Source organism: Amblyomma americanum, chromosome 7 (genome assembly GCF_052857255.1).
Source record: "Amblyomma americanum isolate KBUSLIRL-KWMA chromosome 7, ASM5285725v1, whole genome shotgun sequence".
Taxonomy (NCBI): domain Eukaryota; kingdom Metazoa; phylum Arthropoda; class Arachnida; order Ixodida; family Ixodidae; genus Amblyomma; species Amblyomma americanum.
The window spans coordinates 140,998,769-141,022,040 of NC_135503.1; the positions used below are offsets into that span (position 1 = coordinate 140,998,769).

The following is a 23,272-nucleotide window of genomic DNA, read 5'->3' on the forward strand; positions in this document are numbered from 1 at the left end:
GGGCGAGTTAGTACAGCTAACTGAATTTTCAAAACGCATTCTGGGTTTTTGTCTTTGCCTGCGCTCTCAAAATTTAGTGAGCTCTGCCTACGCCGCTGTGAAAATCGTGGAAACTTACTAGCAACTCAAAGCCGAAGAAAGAAACAACAACAAATATTAAACTGGAATGCAGCCGTGCACGTTCACCCTCCGAAATCCGAAGCAGCTGGCGCGCACGCGTCAGAGTCAATCAAGCATCAGTGTCACCACTGGCGTGCTGTTATCAAGGTAACCTACAAAGTGCTTTGTGGATCACGAATCAAGGCTCTAAAGCGGATCTCTGACGTCGAAGCCCAGTCTAGCGAAATTTGCGCAGTGTTGATGCACGCACTGTAGATAGCGAAAAGGAACTGTGCTAGAACTGCGCGGAGCGTGGGTGTTCTTGCTGCTTATGTGTGGCTGCTACTACGCATTCGAATACGACACCCTTTTTGCAAGTGTCGTGTTAAGCCTCTGTTTTCTGTCAGCTGGGCTTTAATTTTCACGCGATTTGTAGCTATTGGAAGCTATCATTAAGGGCGCGCAAGTGTCTAACAGCGTTTCGCTTTCTCGTTGTTTACGGGGCCCGCTTCAGCTGGAAAGTCGACGTAGTTCGACGGACACTCAGAACACGTCAGCGAGTTTCGTGAAAAAGATTGAAGCGATGGTACCGGTCCTGGATTGCGTCCTGTTCGGTGTCCTGGTGGCAGCCAATCTGGTACTCGGTCTTTACTATTCCCTCCGTAAGCCCACCACTGGAAGCACAGCCATCCGGGCGGAAGTCTTCCTCGGAAGTCGGGCTTTGAAGATGCTTCCGCTGGCGGCCTCGTCGGTGGCCTCGCTCGCTTCCTCGCCGGGTCTCGTGGGCTTCCCGGCGCACTTCTACGCCTACGGCTGGCACATGATGTGGAGCACGTTGACATCCCTGCTGCTCATCCGGCTGGCGACCAGTGTGTTCGTGCCGCTGCTCTACGGGCTAGGAGTGACGTCGATATTCGAGGTGAGCCTGCCTTAAGGCAGTGGATGCATGCTTTCATTTGTCCTAGAAATTGTACGCACTGAGTGTAAGCGGATGGAGACTCATCGGAGGCTTTGTGAAATCCATCTTTGCAAAGCATTCCACAATGCTTGAAACACCACCACAGCGGTGACTTAGTCGTTTGAGCAACCGCCTCGTGTGCGGGATGCGCGAGGTTTCAGCTATAGAACCTCGCACAAAAAAAAAACAGCGGCAAAAAGATGCAGGACTAGAGGAGACACATGAGCACACAGTCGCCGGATATGTGCTTCTTCGAGTCGAGCGCCTTTTTTTCGCTGGTTTTTTGCCTAGTAGACATGAACCAACTGGCCCAGCAATTCACTCTCCTGAGGTTTCATCTCGTGCTGTACCCACCGGTTCTTCAATGGCTACAAGCTTTCCCCGGACCTGGTGCTCGGCTTCGCTTCAGAAAATAGGCCTTGTTACCCCGTCTTGTGCAATCGAAAAAATACTGCGTCGTGGGTATCTTTGGTCAAAGCTGCCTTTTCACCATAATACTCATCGTCATTAATGCCTAAAACACGAAGTGTTAAAGACCAAATTAGCTCTGACTTGCTGAAACAGCTTTCTAGTACGTGCAGGAAAAGTGAGGCGGTGGTGCAAACCATTTTGATCTCGAAGTAGCGCAGTTTTATGCAGGAATTTGTAACAGGGGCGGGGCTGGAGTGGTGTCAATCTGTGGGCGGTCCTAAAAAGTATGACGTTATGAGCTGATCCCCTGCATGTTAATCTGATCTGTCTGGGGTTGGTTTGTGCGCAGTGCACAGAGTGGTCGGTGACGAGGAGCGAGTACGCGCTTTATCGTTGGGAACCAGATGAGTAGGTTCTGGCCAACATTTATGTTTTCAGTCGCTGGTCTCCGAGGACTGTTTTACGCTGATCTGTCGCATGCTCTCGGTATTTTTGACAGTTATATGGCGGTGATAAAACATTTATTAGGGGTTAGTAATAGCCGTCCATGAAGTACGAGCCCTCAGTCCAGGACCCCGATGGCTGTCACACTCCGGCGCGCTCGCTCAAACATCGATTGTTTGTCGAGGCTCAAGGGCAGCGTTCTATCAGGAGAATGATGGGTGGGAATGGATACGTGGTTTCCTGGTGGGTTCGGGCACTCTCAGACAGAGTGATATTGTTGGGCTCGGACTGTTGCATTGCGGACAAAATTCGGGGTATTGCAGGGGGGGGGGGGAGGTGATTGTGAGAAATTTGAGGGTATGTGAGAGTCTGGAACTGGCGCCAGGCGATGGCGTCGGCCTTGTTGAGGGTTCTGTGCCGTGACGGAGGTGTTCTTCGCTGTATTTTGCAGTACTCAGCTATATTCGCGCGTGTTAGTGGTCCCGAGCTCTGTACTCTCTTCTCTGCACTCCAGGCTGGGCCTTGTGTTTTAGCCTGTTCCTCTGCTGGTGCCCGGCGGGTCAGGTCTCGAGCGAGTGGATGCGCGCGCTCATTGCTCGGAGAGAGGCATGGCCAGGGGCCGAAGCAATGCGAATAATTTGAAGGTTGATGGCGTGGCAATGGTGTAGATTGTGTCTTGCCGGTGCGGACAGGATGGCCAAAGTGTATGCTCGGCATGCTGCCTGCGAGTCGGCGATGACGGTTAATATGTGGAAGTCGCATTCATTAGGACATGAGAGGGACAGAACTGAAATATCGGCGGAGGTCAAGTCACATGCCAGTTAATTTCTGGAAACCATAGAGTGAGCCGTAGCCCACTGGATGGAGACCCTGAGGTGTAGAAGGGTTTAGAACTGCTGCTTCAGGGTGCGTGAAGGTAAAAGAAAATAACAGCTTCATATATGTTCCGGCAAGCATCCTGGATACGTGTTTGCACGAAACAACCTGTAGTGTGTCAGCTCACAATTATAGTTTCTATGACGGCCAGCAGTAGACAGGAAGCTGCGATGCTGGCAGAACAAATTGCACAGCTGCGCCAGAAGAGAGCGCGTATAGCCGAACAGCGCAAGAGAAGTTCAGAAAAATAGAAAGAGACCCCGGCAGGCAGTAAGGCAGCAAGGTCAGTGGATGTTCTGAAATGTGAACCATCTGCTAGCACACCATTATGGGAGGCGGTACTAGACACTTTTACGCAACTGACTCAACTCAGTCATCGACCTTGGCAGCGGCGGTAGAATTTCAACTGAGGCGAAATTCATTAGGCCCGTGTGCTGTGCGATGTCAGCGCACGTTAAAGAACCCCAGATGGTCGAAATTTATGAAGCCCTTCACTACGGCGTTCCTCATAGCCTGAGTCGCTTTGGGACGTAAAGCCCGCATAAGACAAAAAGCAAACAACTCAATCAGTGCAGTATACTGTATGTATATAAAAAGTCTAAAAAGAAGCAAGAAATTGCACAGTGGAATTCCAAAGGGCGCTCTAATAAAGTTGGAGAGATTAAGAGAAAAATATTGTACCGGAAGCTACATGCAAGGGCGTTCTTGATACAGGAACATAATCTATTGCCTCCAATCTCAGGATATATGGGGTACCAGTGCCTTTCCATCCCAGATAAAAGAGCAAGAGCAGAGATGGAAACGCCAGGGAAAGCTCTGCCGTCTATATTAGGGCCAACATTCTACAAACGCTGCTTAACTTGAGCAAGTGCCGAAACACTCAGCGGGAAGTATTTGCGGTGCTCGCGCGCCATAACAAAACGCCCCTAATACTAGTGTCCGAGTACGTTCGTCCCAGAAACACAGTAGTTAAGCTGGTATGGGATAAATATATTTCGAACTCGTACCCTGGAACCCCTATAGTAATAGGTGGAGATTTTAACGCTCCGCACATTGTTTGGAGATATTACAATGATTCTAAAAGGGGGGATCAAGATCATAGTGCCTCCACCGAAGTGGAGTTCGTATTGCTAAATCACCCAGGTGTCGCAACACTGCCTCCAACACAACACATTCACCAGATCTGACGAGATGGAAGGACTTCGGTGCACTGCAATGGCAGGCAGAATTAGATGAGTGGAGTAGTGACCGCGCCCCCATTAGCATTTGCTTTTTAGGACCAATTAAGAAACTTGGAAGAAAATTTTCTGTAACACATGGGGACGGCATACGGCAGGATACTGAAACTCATGCAGTCAGCCCGAATACTCATGTGCCCACCCTTTAGACGGTTCTGAGAGATCACACAATTAAAGCGACAGTAAATGCAGATAAATGCAGACCTTAACTTTCTTCCCCTTTGGGCACGCCGAAAACAGGCGAACATACAGGCTACTCGACATCCTGAAGACGTGCAAAGAAAAACTGAAATGAACCGAGTGACGGCTCTTATGAGCAAAGCAGCTGGCTCATAAGAGGTGGAACGGCTCGTGCAGTTGTTTGGGCTCAGGAGGACCTTCCGCGCCATGTAAAACAAGCGGCAGATGAAACATTATGCAGATAGCATTAGACTCGCCTTACAGCTTACGCAAGAACAGTTTGCAGACAAGGCTTCTGTCGTTTTCTTCCCGAATCATGCAGAGTATCCGGCTCATTCACCGATAAATCTTAGGTAGCATTACCATTTACGGAATTAGTTATCGAACTCGTATCAAAAAGGCGAGTGGCAAAACCGCGCCTGGACACGACGATGTTCCTTACGACATCTTCAAGAACATAGGAGGTGCAGTTGACAGCCAATTGAATGTAATAAATTAGGTATGGGAAGCAGGAATAATTCCACACGAGTGGAAACACTGAGTGGGGGCCTTACTACCAAAGGCTTGGGAACCTCCTACAAGCCTACAATTTTTGCGGCCTATCTCGCTGTCACAGTTTGCAAAATTTATGAAAAAATGATTGCCACCAGCCAGTGATGGTGGATGGAAAATGAACAAAGATACCATGCTCGACATATTGCGTTCCGTACAATCTTTCAGCCGTATCTTTAAGCCGTACAAGAATAAATTGGCTGAAGGGTTGATCCGTGAGTCACCTCATGGACACCTTGTACGCACTAAGATGGCTACCGACTTTGCGAAGGCATATGACAACGTGTTACATGCCAAGATCCTCCACAACACGGAACGTATCGGCATTCCCCTAGAGGTAATAGAAGCTGTCCATAATCTGCTTAAGGAGAGGACATTTTCTGCCCGCATAAACGAACAACAAATCGGTAATTACACCTCAAACGCAGGCGTGCCACAAGGTTCAGTTTTAGCACCTTTGTTGTCTGATATCGTACTCATACCATTGGCGTGGAAATAACCTAAAATGCCAGAGGTGCATTTTATTATTTACGAAGACGATGTGTAGATTTGGTCTGCTCATAAAAAGCTTGAGATAAAGAATTTTACATCGTCAGCAGGCCTTATATACATTAGATGAGTACCTCCATGAAGCAGGCCTGTAACTATCACCACCGAAGGACAGCTACCTTTATATTGGAAAGAGGAATGGAAGGAAGCAATCAGCAGCTAATAGTCAAGTTAAAGGTTAGAAACTAGGCCTTACAAGAGGCCGACGAGTTGAGTCTTTGGCCTAGACAATCATAAGTCTGTCAGAGGAAAAAAATGGCTCCATAAGATGGAAAAAAGCAGGACTGACTTCTTCGAACTCAATCAAACGCATATCGTCTAGTGGAGAAGCCCGAACTCAGACGCCAAGAGGTCTTGTACAATTTGTGCTTCAGCCCAGAATACTGTACCGGGCCCAGTTCCAACAACTTTCGAGGCGATATTGGGCGGAGGTGGAAACAGTAAATGAGAACGCGATGCGCACCATTATGGCCTTAAAGAAACTTACCTCATCCCCATTCTACAGAAATTTCCACACCTGAATACACTGACCTAACTAGTTAAACAGCGAGAGGCAACAATAAATCTGACACGAAAGTACGTTAAGCCAACAGAATTCTTGTATAATGCGGTGATGACGCAAACATCTGCAATGGCTGGCCCCCCGTCTATGAGGATTCACGACTATTGCGACAAAAGGAGGACTAAACTGCGTCGTAAGGAGACGCCGAGAATTCGACCTCTGGCTGATATATGCCGTGGAACATGTATTGCATATACGGGCCCGTCGACTATAGAAAACTGCGGTAGAACACAGAGCTACAGAGAGCTAAGCGTACATCATGTATATGTACGAGAGCACCCAGAACTGCTTGTGATGGGACTTTATGCAATACGCCGCACTATGGAGACCATTAGAGTAGTCCACATCTGTTGGGCCTACATGCCGAGATTGAAGAAGGCCATTCTACCTTTCACATCCTCCCGTTCCACTTTAGTCAAAAGGAGCTTGGCGTTTTCGTGTCTCCGGTCTGCCTTGTCTAAGTCGTGTACACACAGGGTCGATGAAGGTTTTGTAGCGAAAGCTACATTGGTCACGAACTCGCCGTTTCGCACTCCCACTGTAGTCGCACCGCACCACGTGACCAGCCACGGCGCCGCGCCGCCAGCAGCTGCTCCGCACCATGTGACCGACCACGTGACGAACCACGTGGTCGGCGGCGGGAGCCACTGACGCCCCCGCACACTCACTGAGTAAAAAAAAGCCCCGTGTCGAGGCTTTGAATCGAACCAGGGCATTTGGCGTTTGAGGCGCTGACGCTACCACTGCGCCACAGCGCCTCAAGGTTTAATCATGAATAAAGGCGCATGTAAGCAATACTTTGGTTTCATATATTAACCTTTCCGAACAAGATGTCGCCGCGCTTTCGCTACGTATATCCTGGCCTAACAAGGCTAGGCCATCATCAACGTTTTACTTACAAGTTAGTAGACGGAAGGAGTCGGGTTTCCCGTAGGACCTAATCAGTGCCGTGTCTGAGTCATTACTGAAGGGCTACCGAAACAAGAAGAAACCAGTGTGTGGACTGTGCACTCAACAACAGAATCTTTCCAAACAGGCCTTCGAGGTGGTACCTTACATGCACATGGTGTCGCACAACCTTAAGAACATTGCCTAGAGGGCTGGTGCTTGTCTTGTTTACCGCTCCGCATAAGCTTTCCGAGCTGTGCAGGCTTGTTGACGAAGGACACACGAAGAAAGCTTCCTGTGGAGTCAACCACCAGACCAGCTTTGTTCCTTGTGCGACAGGTGTCGTGTATCGCACTCCCCTTAGCTGCGGCCAGATTTACTTGGGCCAGACAGGGAAATGCATGAACGAAAGGTTGCAAGACCACGCTGCATCGCTAAGGACGGGTCATGGTTAGAACCTTCCCCTACAGCACTGTAATAAATGCCAGGACTGTGAGGGCGGGTGTGTGACCAACTTGGTTGCGACTAGTATAATCGGGCGCGGAAGAAAGAGTTGGTAGAGAGATATTGGAAGCCTCGAACATAACCGCCGCACGTAACGACTTGTGCGTCTGTTCTACATCGGTGTTATTGCTGGAAAAAGAACGCAAGTTCCTCGGTATCTCATAGCCGAAGGGTAAGCGCTTTCAGGCAGTGTTCGCCTTTTACATGTGCCGATTGTGTGCTTCGGTCACCCGATGGTTTTAGGTTCTTGTCTTTTTTTATCTTGGTTTTTTCTGTATGTTTATCGTGCAGCTACGTCATGTTTTTGATTTGAGTTTTTATGTTGTTTACACGTGCTGAATTTCTTGGCGCATGCTCCCTGAGAGGCGTTTCTTCGACCACGCATCAGTTGTTAGTGCGCTCTTGTGCGTCCTGTTCTCCCTGTGTTTTTTCGCGTTTTTTGTGCACCGTTTTTAGCTGTATAGAGGACATAAATAAAATAGTCTAGAACAGAACCACACATCTATACAGACACCTTAGCCGCTATAAAACAACTGAAAGGAATGACAAAGACACTATGTGTAACTACGGAGATCTATGCACTCAACAAGAAAACAAAAATGCGCACCCAGGTGCGCTAGACACAGGACGATGCTGAGAACTCTAAGAAAAAAATTAGACAGTCTTACGCATCATCATCATCAGCCTGACTACACCCACTGCGGGGCAAACGCCTCATCCCTGTCTCTCCATTAACCCTGTCCTTTGCCAGCTGCGGCCATGATATCCCCGCAAACTTCATCTCATCCGCCCATCTAACTTTCTGCCGGCCGCGGCTACGCTTGCTTTCTCCTGGAATCCCCTCCGTTACACTTAAGGACTAGCGATTGTCTTGCCTTTGCATTACATGCCCTGCACAAACCCATTTCTTCCTATTGATATTGACTAAGTTATCGTTAACTATTTTTTGTTTCCTTAGGCATTCTGCTCTATTCCAGCCTCTTAATGTTACACCTACCATTTACACATGCTGAGCTCGCTGCGTTGGCCTTAACCTTTTTCGTTAATCCTTCCTGTGTTGTAAAAATCGGAGAGACTGGAATCGTGCGACGGTGAATATTGAGGAAGCAGTGACGACTCATAGACGCATTCTTTAGCAGACAAACAAGGAAAACTATCAATTTTACGGTACGGATATACAGAATGGTCAGACGCAACACACGACACAAACGCCTCTCTCCTTTGCCGCCCGAGAAGCCACTGTCTTTCCGAAAGTCCGCGGGGGCCCCCGGCCGCAATCTGCTGCACCCGGCCATTTCGCTGCCCAGCTCGCCTCTCGGGCGCCGCCGACGAAACCCAATTCCGGAGCAGCCACCAGCGCCCGAAAACCCGGAGTGCGCGCACCTTTAACGCGACAGCGTTAAGGGCACCGTGTAGCAGAAAAGTCAATGTCGTCGGCGGCGTTGGCCGTGAGCTAAAAATCCCTCCTCCTCTCAATGTACGCCACTGCCCCAAAAGAAGGCGTACGACGGTAGCGCCTTTCGCTCGTCTCGTTCAGGCGCAGTGGGGCCGTGCGGGCACGCAGGAATCACACGGTGAGCGGCGAACAACGCAGCGCACATCCAAAGCGCGTTCACCACGAAGCTTGCGGCTTGCTGCCCGTTCGTTCGGCGCGGAAACTATGCTGGAGTTCGTGGCATCGGCTTTGTCGTGAACCATGTGCCGACGAACTACGACTGCAATTTGATCCCCGCGCGTTTCGGCAAGGTGCCTGGCACCGCTTCTTCGTGGTTTGCCGCTCCGCGCGTCCGTTTCACCGTACGTAGCAGAGCGATTTGTCTAACGGGCAAGGCGTCGCGCCGAACGGGCGATGGCGCTCCGTGGACTTCCTGGCAGTGCTGCAACACGCTGTCGCGTTCCACTTTTAAAGGCGAAGTTTAAGCGTCCTCCAATTTCGGGTTCCCTTTTGCGCCCCGTCACGCACACGAGCGCAGGAAACAAACTGGGAAATTGAAAAGGAAGGCACACAGGCGACGAGAAACACTGACACGAGCAAACGATGCCGTTCGTGGAAAACGCGCTCTGCTTTCCTAAAAAGATAGGTACTCATCTGTGGGACAGAAGCATAGTGTTGCGCACTCTTATCTTTTTGGGAAGTAATTATTATTATTATTATCATTATTACTTTCCAAAAAGACAGAGTGCACAACACTATTCTTCTGTCCCGCAGGTGAGTACCGCTAAGATACAGCTGTTATATACTTTTTTCTTGAGCTACATTGATAAAATGCCATTCGTGATTTCAGAGAACCTGTCTTATGCGCTGCACCCCATTCTTAATCATGATCGTATCGGTTGTCGTTACCTACAGAAAGTTGACGTATTCTTTTACTACTTCCAGCACCTCGCTGCCTGTTGTGAACTGCATTTCCTTTGCAAGACAGTCGAACACAACTTTTGGTTTTCTGCATCACAAGGGCTTCAAGGGCACAGATTTTTCAGGAAATGCATGGTACTAACGGTGACAGGAAGAAGCATTTATCCAAGTGGCTGACCGGTTCAGCCAGGAAAATACCTTACACGTTTATCAACAGTACACATTGAACCCAAATTATGCCTTTATAACAACTATGCGAAAAAAATGAGGTTGCGTGGCAGGCGCAGCACGTTTCTGTCCCTGCATGAGACACTGTTTTGGAAGGATACTTGATGGTCAAAAATTTGACACGCCACAGCATTGAGCATATTCGCGCTTTCAAAATCTTAAAAGCTGATATGCTTATATGTAACCCTGAGCTAGCGATATTTACTTGCAACAGATCGAGTGACATACTGTAATAGCCAAAAAGCCAGTTATTAAAATTAATTCACTCTCAAACGGTCATGATCCACCGGTTTGATGTCCGCATCCGTAGGTATTACTATCAGTCAAAAGCCCCCTTTTGGAAAGCCCATTTATAAAAATCACTGGCGAGCTTCAGTGAAGCCACCTGTTTATCTGCTGTCGGGCGCCAGAGAAAAACAGCGACAAGGCAGCGCTTTTATGGGCTATTTCAATTATATTCGTTCACGTAGAATTCTTGCACTCGTCAAGATGATTATTAATCAATTTATGAGCATAACAGTCAGCAGAAGTACTTAGTTCTGCTTTTAGACGACAAGCTAGACCATTGGCAAATGGATAATTATTTTAAAATAACTTCAAATATAGTTATTCACTTTGGTTATTTAGCTGATAAAAAGAATTGTGATCTCTTTGTCAACAAATATTCTACTGTGCTACTAGTACCGAAGTAATTGCGCTTATGTCTACTGCCTTGTGGCGTTTCAGGACGTGTGAGGTATGCGGGTCGGACAAGTTCTTGATCTTTCGTGTGTATGCTTTCGTTGTTAAAACTGGGCTAGCTGCTTAGCCAGCAGGGGAGTCTGCGGGTTCCTGAGACACCACGGGTTCCTGAGCATCCACAGGGACATCCCCGCAAAGGGATGATGGTGAGCAGTGCGCCACTACGTACCTGAGCGCTCACGCGTAGCCGAGCGTGGCTCAGCCGTTTTTGGGGGAAAGGTGTTTCTGGTGGTTGGGCCGATGCCGAGTGTTTGGACCATTAAGGCCCCTCGGTGAAAGCAACGTTTACTTTCGCCCTAGCTTCCTGTAGACGGCACCTCTGGCATGGCCCGACCGGAGGAAATCGGCAGTAGCATTTTCCTGTCGTCCTCTCCAGAGATCTTTTACTTCCCTATCTTCTTTCTCCCGACTCTCCTGTCTCCTATTCAGTTCTTGCTTTTTCCTATTAAGGCGAAATCCTTTAAAGCTCATAGTCCCGGTCAAGACCCTGTCCGTCCGTTACATCGCCAACCAGAAGTCACGACAACGGAAGTGACGTCATATCGTCAGTACGTCCGTTACGGTCTTCAACTCGATGAGAAAAAACCTTTGTTCACGATTCGATTCGAACCACCAACCTTCCGTTCCGCAGCAGAGCTTGCTAACGACTACGCTACTTCCTGCCAACGCATATGTAGTTCTTGTTGTCTAGGACGCTGGAGAGTGCCTGTGGAAAAGCATCGAATCAGACGGATGCCTCCCAGACGCCCTCCAGCGTCCCCAACATTTAAGATTCACAAACAATTGTGTACTTAACATCTTAACCACACATCAGTTCACCAGCAGCAACACCTCGCTAAAGGCTTTCACCTCACCGCACTTTAGGTAAACAAAGTGCCCACCTAAATTTTTCTAGCGATAGCTACATTACGGTAGCATTTCGAGCCTTCAGCGTGGCCGCGCTCAACCCTGTGGCGGCGCGCAACCCTGTGGCGGCGCCGCCACGCTGTTACGTGGTTGGTCACGTGGTGCGGAGCAGCTGCCGGCGGCGCGCCGACGTGGCTGATCACGTGGTTTGTCACGTAACCAAGTTCCACTCGGCCAGCTGTAGCTATCACGTAACTCCAGGTTTAACCAAAGCTAAACCACCGCCAATTTCTTTTTTTTCCTCGCAGCGAAGGACAACCTTGTGGGGCCAACTACTCTGAGCTGCGTCATTTATGGCTGCATTTGGGGCGTACAGCTGGAGTGGCCAGGACTTCCTTTCAGGTTCCTGTCCCGTCCTCTAGTTGGGCCCCATGGTGGGTGGCTATCTATCACCACGACCAAAAACCTTAATTTTTTATGGCACCCCTCTTTCAAAACGTGATCGCTATGACAAAAGGAAACGGAATGACGCAGGGGACTTTTTCCAGAAGAGAAATATAACATTCCTCACATTTCATGTAGTCCATAGCAAAGCAGCAGTAAAACAAGCAAGAAATATATCGCCATTTATAGTCTCAAAGTGCTTGAAGAATGCCTTGGCTGCAGGGCATCAAAAATGACCAGCGGCGGCTTATCAAACTGAGCGACAGCATCCAGGGCTCAAAACCGGAAAGTCCTTCCACTTTATTGTAAACAATATTAAGCAAGAGCCTATAGATAATATTATTATTTACACAGACTCGGTAAGTGTGCTTACAGCCCTTAACTCTAGAAATGCAATCACTCCGCTGCTTGACAACATCATACGCAACATAACAGCCATAGCTCAAGGGCAAAACAAACATTAAACCCAGCTGGGTACCGAGTCATGTCGGCATAAAAGGCAACGAAAGAGCAGACCTCTGCGTTGCTTAGGCTCGTGGCAAGCAAATAAAAAAGTAAATATTTTCCTTAAAGATTGCATGAACATAATACAGTGTAAAGTGATGAGAAAATGTTTTTCGGCTTGGGATAATGAAACAAATGGCAGATTACACTTTGTAAAACTAGTTTTAGGTGAGCGGGAGTCCTGCACCCACCAAGCACGTCTCAAGGAAGTGATTATCTGCCGTCGTCGTATAGTACTCACACTCCTCACACAGAATTTCCTACTTACAAATCAAGAGAAGCCCCCGTGTGAATTATGCGAAGGTGAACTAACGCTAAGCCATACTTTATTTTCTTACAGAAAACTCTAAACACTTAGGAAAAACCATTTTGCAGTTTTTTACTTCGAACACATACCATTCCACCCCACATTACTCTTAGGGGAAGATGAACTTGTTGACATTTCACAGGTTTTTCAGTTGTTAAAAAGAACAGGCGTTTGCAAATAGTTGATTTATAACAACAAACTTTTTATAACCACAACTCAACCATTTTCTTATCCTGACAAGAAGGCTGAGGTGTATGTTTCACTGGTCGGGAGCATCGACATCCTTACCCAGCTAAGGATGGCCGGTGAGGCTACCTGACCTTCTTTAAAGCATTTACCCTTAGTCATTTTGAAATTATGCCCCTTATCTTCACTAGGCAGTACCGAATAACTCTTTATGCCTTAACACCACCTCTGGTTTTAGACTTTTTATAAAATCCCGCACAAAACAATTTTCCATAGCTTGTGTTTGGCGCATGATAGCCTTAGATTCTTATGCGCCACTAAACCCAACACAACACATAACCTAACCAAAAGGCGGACCCCTCAGCGACTTCCTTGGGATGACGAGGCGCAGAAGGCATTCCAGAGCATTAATGAGTGCTTGGAGCGGGCAACTTCGCTTATGCCACAGTCCCTAACAAGGAGTTCATCAGCCACCGATGCCTCTGATTACGCCGTAGGAGCATGTCTCGTGCAGTGCGTCGAGGAAGGCAAGGAACGCCCGGTCGCCTTCCTAAGCAGGAAACTCATACCTACCTAGATACTCAGGTCGACCCAGATACGGTGGGTCACTATCGAGAAGGAGGCTTACGCGGTCATCTGTGCACTGACTGAGCTTGAGGCTTGGTTGTTTGATGCAGAGGTGCGGGTGGTGACGGACCATAATCCGCTCAAGCATCTCACCCTTACGAGCCCGCATAGTGCGTACCTAACTCGCGGGACTCACGCTCTGCAAAGGTTTAGTCTCACGATCGCACACAAAAGAGGCACCCAAAATGCTAAGGCCGATGCTATGTCAAGGCTTGTGGCTGCCAACTGAAGGGCGTTCAGCAGGGGCTGAGGGAAGGGGCTTCGGAAACTGTGACTGGGCTTTGTCATTGTGTGTGTTTGCAGGGACCGGGGGTATTATGCCTGATGCCTCCCCGTCGCTTTGTTTTGCTTGTTGGTGGTGTGGCTGAATTATGAAGGCTATGGTGACACTTGGCGGGAAGGTATCGCGCTCTTCAACACGATGTGCGTCATCGGAACCTGAGAAGGCTGCGAGTTCCCCTTCGAATGCGCCGGTGGCGCTAAAGGGTAGACGCAAGCAGCTGGGACAGCTGCGCATTCCGGTGAACATCGCTGCAGCTCGGGTTTTCTTGTGAGCGGATGGGGCGGTGCGCGTCTTGCAGTTTGTCGGGGCCTGCAGCGCTTCCCACGAACCTTGGAGCGTCGGCGGTGTCGGCACGCATGGCTCATGTGGTTAAGTGCGTCTCGCTGTGGCAGTTCGCGTTCTTCGACGCAACGTGTGCTGCCCGGGCGTACGGCAATGCAGCGCTCCCCGCGCGGCTGAAAGTGCGATCAGCGATAGCTTCCGGCGGCGGGACCTCCCACGTGAGATGAGCGGCGTGCAACAAGAAACCCGTTGTTTGTGACGAAAACCTCCGCGCCTGGCATTGCGGCACGTGATGCAAGCCGCGGGCTCCGAGCACTGCGTACTGCGTGACGACCATAAGAGAGGGCGAGGGGTGTCGTGATAGGTGCAGTACGTGCGGGTGCGGGGAGAAACCATGACACAATGGTTGGTTCCACCCAAAGACATGAACCTCACGCCTGATTGGTGAAACTGAATGTTATTTGTCTGGCAAGGCTAATTATTTACTTGTCTTGGGAATTTTGGGAGGGGAGATCGAGTTGTAATAAACGAATGGAAACAGTTGGTCGAGCGTTCTAGCAGCCCTCCAGGGTGCCTGGAAGGCGCACCACAACCAACCATCGGTCAGCGAGCTTGAGCACGGTGGGTGAGGGGAGCACCTTTTCGAAAGCCTGAAGCTCAACAGACCGTCGCCTCTCGGGACGAGCACGGCGGGTGAGAGCTGGAAAGAGGCTTCGAAACGTAACTCCCACCTTCCTGTAGAAGGCACCTCCGGCCTGACCCGACCGGCGGAAATCGGCAGTCGCATTTCCTTTCCTCCTCTCCATCCTTTTCTTTCTCACGACTCTCATGTATATAACCTATACATTTTTCGTGTTTTACTTTTTTCCTGGCGGCGATGGTTAGGCTTGGGTGGCCAACTACCCTGAGTTGCGCCGTATTTGGTTATAGTTGGGGCGTACAGCTGGAGTGGGCAGGACTCGCTAACAATTTCCTGTGCCGTCCCCTAGTTGGGTCTAAGGTGGATGGCTGGCACCATGACCAAAAACCATTGTTTTTTTGTGGCTCCCCCTTTGAAAACGAGTGCTCTGTCAAAAGAGGGCGGAACGATTATTTTATTCGAAAATAAAGGTGTCATTCCTGAAATTCTATGTTGTCTGTAGTGATGCAGAAGACAAATAAGCGAGACATATCACTGTTCCTCGGACCAAAGTGATTGACAGATATCTTTGGCCTTGGGTACAAGGTATCAAAAATCGCCAGCGACGACTTACTCCCCGAACTGTATGATATCGTCCAGTACTCCAACTTGCAAACATTAAACCTATAAGTGAGATTCTTGTCTCCGCCACTTCACACCGGCCTCTAAACACTGTCCGAGGGGTCATCTCTGAAATAGATTTTATCCACCTGTCTGAGAAGAAAATCGTGAAGACCATACCGACCAAGATGCCATAAATGTTCAGCGGATAAATATCGGGGTGGATAAGAGGGAAATAGACACGAAACACCTGATCCTCATATTCAGCACTACCGCAATGCCTGAAAGCATTGAAGTCTGCTACCTGAAAATAAATGAAAGACGCGGGTGCGATCCCGGCCGGGGCGGCCGAATTTCGATGGAGGCGAAATTCTAGAGGCCGGAGTGCTGTGTGATGTCAGTGCACGTTAAAGAACCCCAGGTGGTCGAAATTTCCGGAGCCGTCCACTACGGCGTCTCTCATAGCCTGAGTCGTTTCGGGACGTTAAACCCCCACAAACCAAACCAAACCAAACGTAAGACCATATACACCAAACCCACGCAGATGCTTCATTTGCCAGAGGTTCGGCCACAGCTCACAGAGTTGTCGCGTAATCAAAACTTGCGCGAAATGCTCTTCGAAGGACGACCAATCCGATTAATGAGCCGCCGCGGTGGCTGAGTGGTTACAGCACTCGGCTGCTGGCCCGAAAGACGCGGGTTCGATCCCGGCCGCGGCGGTCGAATTTCGATGGTGGCGAAATTCTAGAGGCCCGTGCACTGTGCGACGTCAGTGCACGCTAAAGAACCCCAGGTGGTCGAAATTTCCGGAGCCCTTCACTACGGCGTCCCTCATAGCCTGAGTCGCTTTGGGACGTTAAACCCTATAAACCAAAAACCAAACCAATCCGATTAATGTGGTGCGACCCCGCGGTGCGCAATTCATAAAGGAGACCTTGCTACATACTTCACGGCGTGCCCATCCTAGAATACAGAAAATGATACAATTATTCTGAAAAGTACTGAAAACATTTCTTTCAAAGAAGCAAGACGGCGATACGCTCAAAGAAACACATTCTCTTTCACGGGAAAAACAAACTTCGCTGATGTGGTGCATGGCCTGACACGACCGGGGGAAATCGGCATTCGCGTTTTCCTGTCCTCCTCTCCATCTTTTACTTTTCTATCTTCTCTCGTACGACTTTCCTGTCTCCAGTTCACATCTTGGTTTTACTTTTTCCTGGCGGCGAGGGTTAACCTTGTGTGGCCAACCAACCTCAGCTGCGTCATTCTTGGTTATAGCAGTGATGTAGAGGTGGCGTGGGCTGGAATTTTTTTCAAGTTCGTGTCCCGTCCTCAAGTTGTGCTCCGTGGTGGGTGGCTGGCACCATGGCCGAAGAATATTTTTTTTCCTATGGCTGCCTCCTTACTTTTAAATGATCGTCCTCTGAAGATAGGTTGGACCGATGTAACCTCCCAGTTCTTTAACAAAAGGAAAACATCCTTCGCAAAGTTCCACATCGTTCATAGTGATCAAAAAGAAAAACTAGCGAGACACATCCATTTTCAGTCTCAAAAGTCCTCAGATTCCTCAGGTCTGAAGTACAAAGTGGAGAAATTGGGTAGTGGAGACCTCCTGCTAGACTTTCTCGAAATCACTGAAATCTCGAAACTAGCAAACATTGAAACCTTCGGTGACATCCCAAGGCTTTAACACTACGCTGATCGTTAAACACGGTGCGTGGTGTCATCTCCGACTACTACTTTTTACACTTGAAAGAAGTAGAAATGCTGGAAGGACTGTCCGAACAAAATGTAACCAATGTATATAGACTCAAAATACGCAAAGAAAATCCCACGAAACACCTGGTCCTGACCTTTGCTTCCTGCACCCTGGCCCGATTAAATTGAGGTAGGGTACGCAAAAATGTCCGTCCGACCATACATCTCTAGCAATAGACGCTGCTTTAAATGCCAAAGGTTTCGCCACGGCTCCCAAAGCTGCCGCGGCCGCGATAGAAGTGCCGAATGTGCCGACGACGATCACAAATCCGAAGACTGTGATGCTGCACCAAAGAAGTAAAGCCGAAACTGCGAAAGTAGTCACGCCGCTTAACCAAGGTCGTGTCCTGCATGGAAGAAGTGAAAGGAAATAATTACTATCAGGACCAAAGAGAATATAACATTCAAAGAGGCATGACAGCATTACACAATCACTCAGGGCATATTCTCTTTCACCACACATACAAACTTCTCCGATGTGGTGCGTGGGCACGGCGCACCACACCGGCCTTCGGCACCTGCCCAGCTCACACACAGTGAGGCTGAGGCAGGGTCATCCACGCCCCTGGCAGATGCAGCGAGAGCTGCTATGACACCTCAAAATAAGGGCCCGCCGGCCACCAAGTCGGCATTCCGCAAGGCTTCCCCCTTTCGGGAGAAGTCCACAACCCCACTGCCCGCGGGTTATCCACGGAACACCAACGCCTCAGTGAGGTGATGGACACAAGTCAGAGCTCGCCTGCGCCGCTGCGGCTGTGGAGCTCTCTTGACCGCAAGAAAGAAAAAAACCTTAATATCCGGCCCTCAACAAGGAAGGACCTAAGGTTCTCAATATATCCCCCCTAAAATTATCATGGCCTTCGTTATCCACTGGAACTGCCGCGGAATTCTAAATAACTATAGTGATCCAAGCGATCTCTTAAATTCTCTGTCTCCTGTTGCACTGTGCCTTAAGGAGACCAACGTGGAACCAGTGCGTGAAAATATGATTAAAAAGCATCGTCTTTCGCCATGACCGCGAGCAGGCGACTAGGCTCTCTGGAGGCGTTGCTGTTGTAGTTCAGAGCGGTGTTGGAACGCATTAAATCAAGCTCAAGACAAATTATGAAGCTGTCGCAGTCATCGTCCTTAGCTTTAAATCAATTACCATATGCACAGTGCATCTTCAACCACACCTCACCGTAGCACTCCGTGACATAGAAAAGCTTTTTAATCAGTTATCAGAGCCATATCTGGTAGTTGAAGATTCTAATGCGCATTCCTCGTTTTGGAGCAGTGGACGGACAGACGCTAGAGGTTGCGTTTTAGAAGATTTTATTCTATGCAACAACTTTTGCCTGCTCAATACGGGCTTAACAACATATTCCATTCCATCCTCAGGAAAGGCGTGAGCTGTGTCTGTTAGTTCTCCATCCGGTTTTACCGAGTTGTGGGGTGTTCTTGATAATGAGTACGGAAGTTATTACTTTCCGGTGGTGATTACTTTTCATCACCACCACCAACCATCCCAAGCAAACCCCGCCGTTCCGAGAAAAGGCCAGTCTAGTGGAAGTATTGTCGAACGATCTTAACGTTCACGAACTCAACAAAATTTTACAACTTGCATTATTGCTGCTGCACGCCAAGATATTCCTCAGTCGTCAGGAATAGAATGATAAAACAGTCTGGCACACACCAGAGCGCCACGAAGCGAAAAAGAAACAAAATAAAGCGTGGGGAGTTTTCCGAAGATACTCAACGCATGAAAATCTTACATTTTAAAAAGGCGAGAGCAAAAGGACGGCACATCCGCGCAAAGTTGAGAAAATATCCAGGGGAAAATACTTACCGTCTGTACATAGTTCATTTACATCGAAACAAACATGGGAACATGTCGCAAAATTAATGGAACATTTTCTGCTTTCACAATTTGTTTCCTGACCGCTCCGGATACACAAATAAGTATAGAGGAACAAGCAGAAATCTTAGGTGAATCTTTTTAAAACATTTCAAGTTCTTTTTTTTTATTCGAGAAGTGTGCCATGAGGCATAAGTTGAAAAAGGAAAGGGGGAAGGAGTGCACGGGATTGAAAGTTAAAAGAAGGAGTGAAGAACCGTTGCGCTGAGGTAGTCGCAGAGGTTGTTAATAAAACGGTTGTCCATTGTCCACTTCACGAAGTCACTTTCGCGGTTCCACCGCAGGCCCACCTCCCTGAGGAGCCGTTTTCTGATAGCAGCCGTCGCTGGGCACGTCCACAACAAGTGCCGCACATCACATATGTCCGGTGCAGCGCCACAGTGAGGGCACCTGCCAGGTAGTGGCAGATCTTTGGCACGCCACCGATGACGGACAGATGGTGTCAGAGCCGCCCCTGCCCGAATCCGGCGCACGGATACCTCCTCCTGCCGAGTAAGACTACGGGGGAGAGGGTGCGAACACGGAGGAATTAGAGCGCGTGTTCGCTGGCGCAGAACTTCGGAATCGGAAACGTGGGACAGGAACGGATCTGGGGGAAGAGGGGAAGGTGGCGGATCGTCTAATGTATGAAGATGAGTCATAGCATCCGCTTGAATGTTATGTGGATCCCGGGCATGGCCGCGAATCCAGTGTATGCGCACAGGACATGGATACTTTGCGCAGAGCACATGAAGAGATTGTGAAATCTGGAACGTTCGTCGAACAGCCTTCAGCTGTTTAAGGGCGGCGCGGGAGTCGGTGTAAATGTGAACTGTATTGAATGTTGGAACGAGCGGAAGGGAAGCAATGGCATTGTAAATGGCTTGAAGTTCCAATGCCAGGGGAGTGCACGTATCCGCAGTATACGTTGCGCGAGAGCTGAGATGCGGATGAGATGGACTATACACTGCAGTAACTCCCCTCTCTGCAGAATGAGATGCATCCGTGTATAATATGCACCCTTCAGGCAGATACGCTGCTGATACCGACGGGGAAACAGTGGGGCGATTATCAGTGAGCTGGCAATAGGACCACGGTGGAAGTGTCTTTAAACGATGAAGTTTGAGAGACTGTTTTCGAGCTCTATTTGCCACCCGTTGGTCGATGATTTCACTGAGTGTATTAAGTTGGGCGAACTCCTGTAGCACAGGTATGGGTGTTAAACGAGGCAGATATGTTATGACGCGCATAGCCTCACGATTGATAGCTTCAAGGGAGTCCCACTGTCTGCGGGTGAGACGTTGAAATTGAGTGAGCCTGATATACTATCCGTGGCTGAAGGATAGAGCGCACAAGCTGGCGGGCCGTATGAACACGTGCGCCACCAGAGCGCATAGCTATGCGACGAATCAGACCTAGAGTAGCGTGAGCCGATTTACGGGTGGCTGTCAGCCACGGGGTGCCAGTCCCAGATGTATGGAGGAGAAGACCAAGAATACGAACAGTTTCTACCTGAGGAATCAGATAATTATGTACCGTAAAATTTAAAGGGGGAGCTTTCCGTAAGGCGGCTTTATTTCCAATTCGAAGGGAAGGGATAAGGAAGGGAGTGAAAGAAGAGAGGAAGAAGGAGGTGCCTTAGTGGAGGGCTCCGGAATAATTTCGACCACCTGGGGATCTTTAACGTGCACTGACAACCCGTGTGCTGTGCGATGTCAGTGCACGTTAAAGATCCCCAGGTGGTCGAAATTATTCCGGAGCCCTCCACTAAGGCACCTCCTTCTTCCTCTCTTCTTTCACTCCCTTCCTTATCCCTTCCCTTACGGCGCGGTTCAGGTGTCCAACGATATATGAGACAGATACTGCGCCATTTCCTTTCCCCAAAAACCAATTATTAAATGAAACATGATTTAGTAGGAGAGAGTGTTAGACCCAAAGGTGGGAGGCGAGATGTCAATACATCCAGCGCGTGTTGAAGGACCGACTGATGAATAGACGCATCTGGATGACAGCACTACAAGGTGATATCATCGGCATATGCAAGCACGCGGATAGAAGGGATGGTCTCTAGGGCTCGAACAAGAGGAATTAAAGCCACATTAAATAATGAGGGGCGAGAACGGAGCCCTGCGGCACTCCTCTATTGGAAGTGAAATTACCAAAGGGCTTTCCGTGGACACGCACGCTGAAGGTTCGATTTGCTAAAAAGGCGTGAATGAAGAGGAGGAACCGGTGAGGGAGACCAAGAGTTTGAAGGGAGGCAAGAATGGCAGAGTGAAGGATGTTATCATATGCCTTTGTAATGTCTGTAGCGATTACGGTTCGTACAAGGTGACTCTGTGGAGAGTGGTCAAGCACGTCAGCAGCCAAAGTAGCAAGGCCGTCCTCCGTTCCAAGCCGCCACGGTGGCTTAGTGGTTATGGCGCTCGGCTGCTGGCCCGTAAGACGCGGGTTCGATCCCGGCCGCGGCGGTCGAATTTCGATGGAGGCGAAATTCTAGAGGCCCGTGTACTGTGCGATGTCAGTGCACGTTAAAGAACCCCAGGTGGTCGAAATTTCCGGAGCCCTTCACTACGGCGTCTCTCATAGCCTGAGTCGCTTTGGGACGTTACACCCCCATAAACCGTCCTCCGTTCCGATTTGTGGGCGGAAACCAATTTGGGAATCTGGGTAACAATCATGGAATTCCAGCCACCATGATAAGCGTGCGGCTAGAATGTTTTCATAAAGCTTGCAGATGGTAGGGGTAAGGGAAATTGGACGAAGGGCCGAGAGAGATACTGGAGGCTGACCTGACTTGGGGATTGGAACCACAATAGAATGCTTCCAGTCTCCCGGCATGACGCCAGAAAGCCACACTTCGTTAAAAGTATCAAGTAGGGTTTCCAAAGCCCTCCCTTCCAAGTTACGGAATAAGGAGTTAGGTATGCCGTCGTGCCCGGGAGTAGTAGTAGTTTTTAAACGGTCAATGGAGGCCAGCAGCTCTGCCATGGTGAGGTCAGAAGTAATCCCATCGGGGGGCTCTGTTACCGATAAGTCAGGTGGAGACGTAGCGGTGCAGTCATGGTTTGGAAAAAATTGACGGGCCGCTTGTTGTGCAAATGTGTCCTCATCCACATTTAGCGTGAGGCGAATGCTCTCTGTGTAATCTGCAACCTGAGAAGGGCGCTCCATGGCGTGAAACACTCTCCAAAGATGTCGATTGCCCTGCGTAGAGGACAGGCGGGCACACCATGCAGCCCAGCGTTGCCTGCCTAGCCGCTTTGCATAGCGCCGCGCCCGTGCGGTAGCGCGGTGAAAAGTAGGAAGAGCCGAAGGGTCATCGGGGTGACGAGTAGCGTAAAGATCCGCCTGGCGACGAAGAGCCCACAGAAGAGCCCACAGAGCCCACAGCCCACGGGTTTGGGTCGTCTTCATTTACAGTAGTGGTAATAGTGTGAGTAGCGAGAACAGCAGATAGAGTAGACAATGCAGAAGAGGGGTTGAATGTAGATAAATGATTGTCTGCGCGTACAGAATCCCATGATGTTATTCGTACAGTGCAGCGTATTTTCCGTAGACGCGTAGGCGTGAGGGAGATAAAAATAGGGCTGTGATCGCTACCCCAAGTATCAGAATCAACAGCCCAATGAGGGTTACCGGGGCCTAACCACCAAGTCAAATCAGGTGAATACGGGCCACCTCGTGGGCGGGTAGAAGTATTCGGGTGGTTTAAAAGTTGAAAGGAATGATCTAAAAAGCTCCCTTGGATGTGTGAACCCCTTGAGGAATCCGATGGGTAACCCCACGCAGTGTGTGCGCAGTCACCACCAACTAGAATAGGGATACCCGAGTTGGTAGAACGTAGAAAACGAACCCATCCCAGATTGGGAGATGCGGAGCCAGGACGACTATAAAAAGAAACTAGAATAAGGGGTGTGCGTGCAGGTTTTACGAGAAGGGCGACAACCTCTTGACGTGTGTTGCACCACCGCGAAAGGTCGAGCGGTGTGTGCGGAACTGAACTGTGAATATAAATTGCAGATTTACCTGGGCTGAGGGAGGAGGTGGTGCAACGGCGATCAGGGATAGATGGTGAATGGTATGCGCAGAAACCTGAAAGGCGTGGGAGTGCATTATGCTCTTGCAGTAGGAACGCCCATGCCCTCAGCTTTCCGTCGCGAAGGCGGATGTTCACTTCAGAGGCCTTATTAGCGAAACCTCGACAGTTCCACTGCACCACCACCGATGATGATGCGCTATCCATGACGAGGCCGAAGAGCTTCCACGATGAGGGATGTCACCTGCTTCATCAGCGCTAATATCTTTTCCACTGTCTGGGTAGCCACGG

The 23,272-nt window shown here is 49.3% G+C and overlaps 1 protein-coding gene across 1 annotated transcript in view; it reads left to right on the forward strand.

Annotated features, from left to right (window-relative positions):
* The first annotated feature begins 568 nt into the window (after positions 1 to 568).
* Positions 569 to 23,272, forward strand: part of LOC144096628 (sodium-coupled monocarboxylate transporter 1-like) — a 102,767-nt gene continuing 80,063 nt past the window's right edge. Inside the window, exon 1 of the mRNA XM_077629451.1 lies at positions 569 to 1,018. Within this exon, the coding sequence (XP_077485577.1) occupies positions 683 to 1,018 (336 nt within the window). The 5' untranslated portion in view covers positions 569 to 682. The remainder of the gene's footprint in view (positions 1,019 to 23,272) is intronic.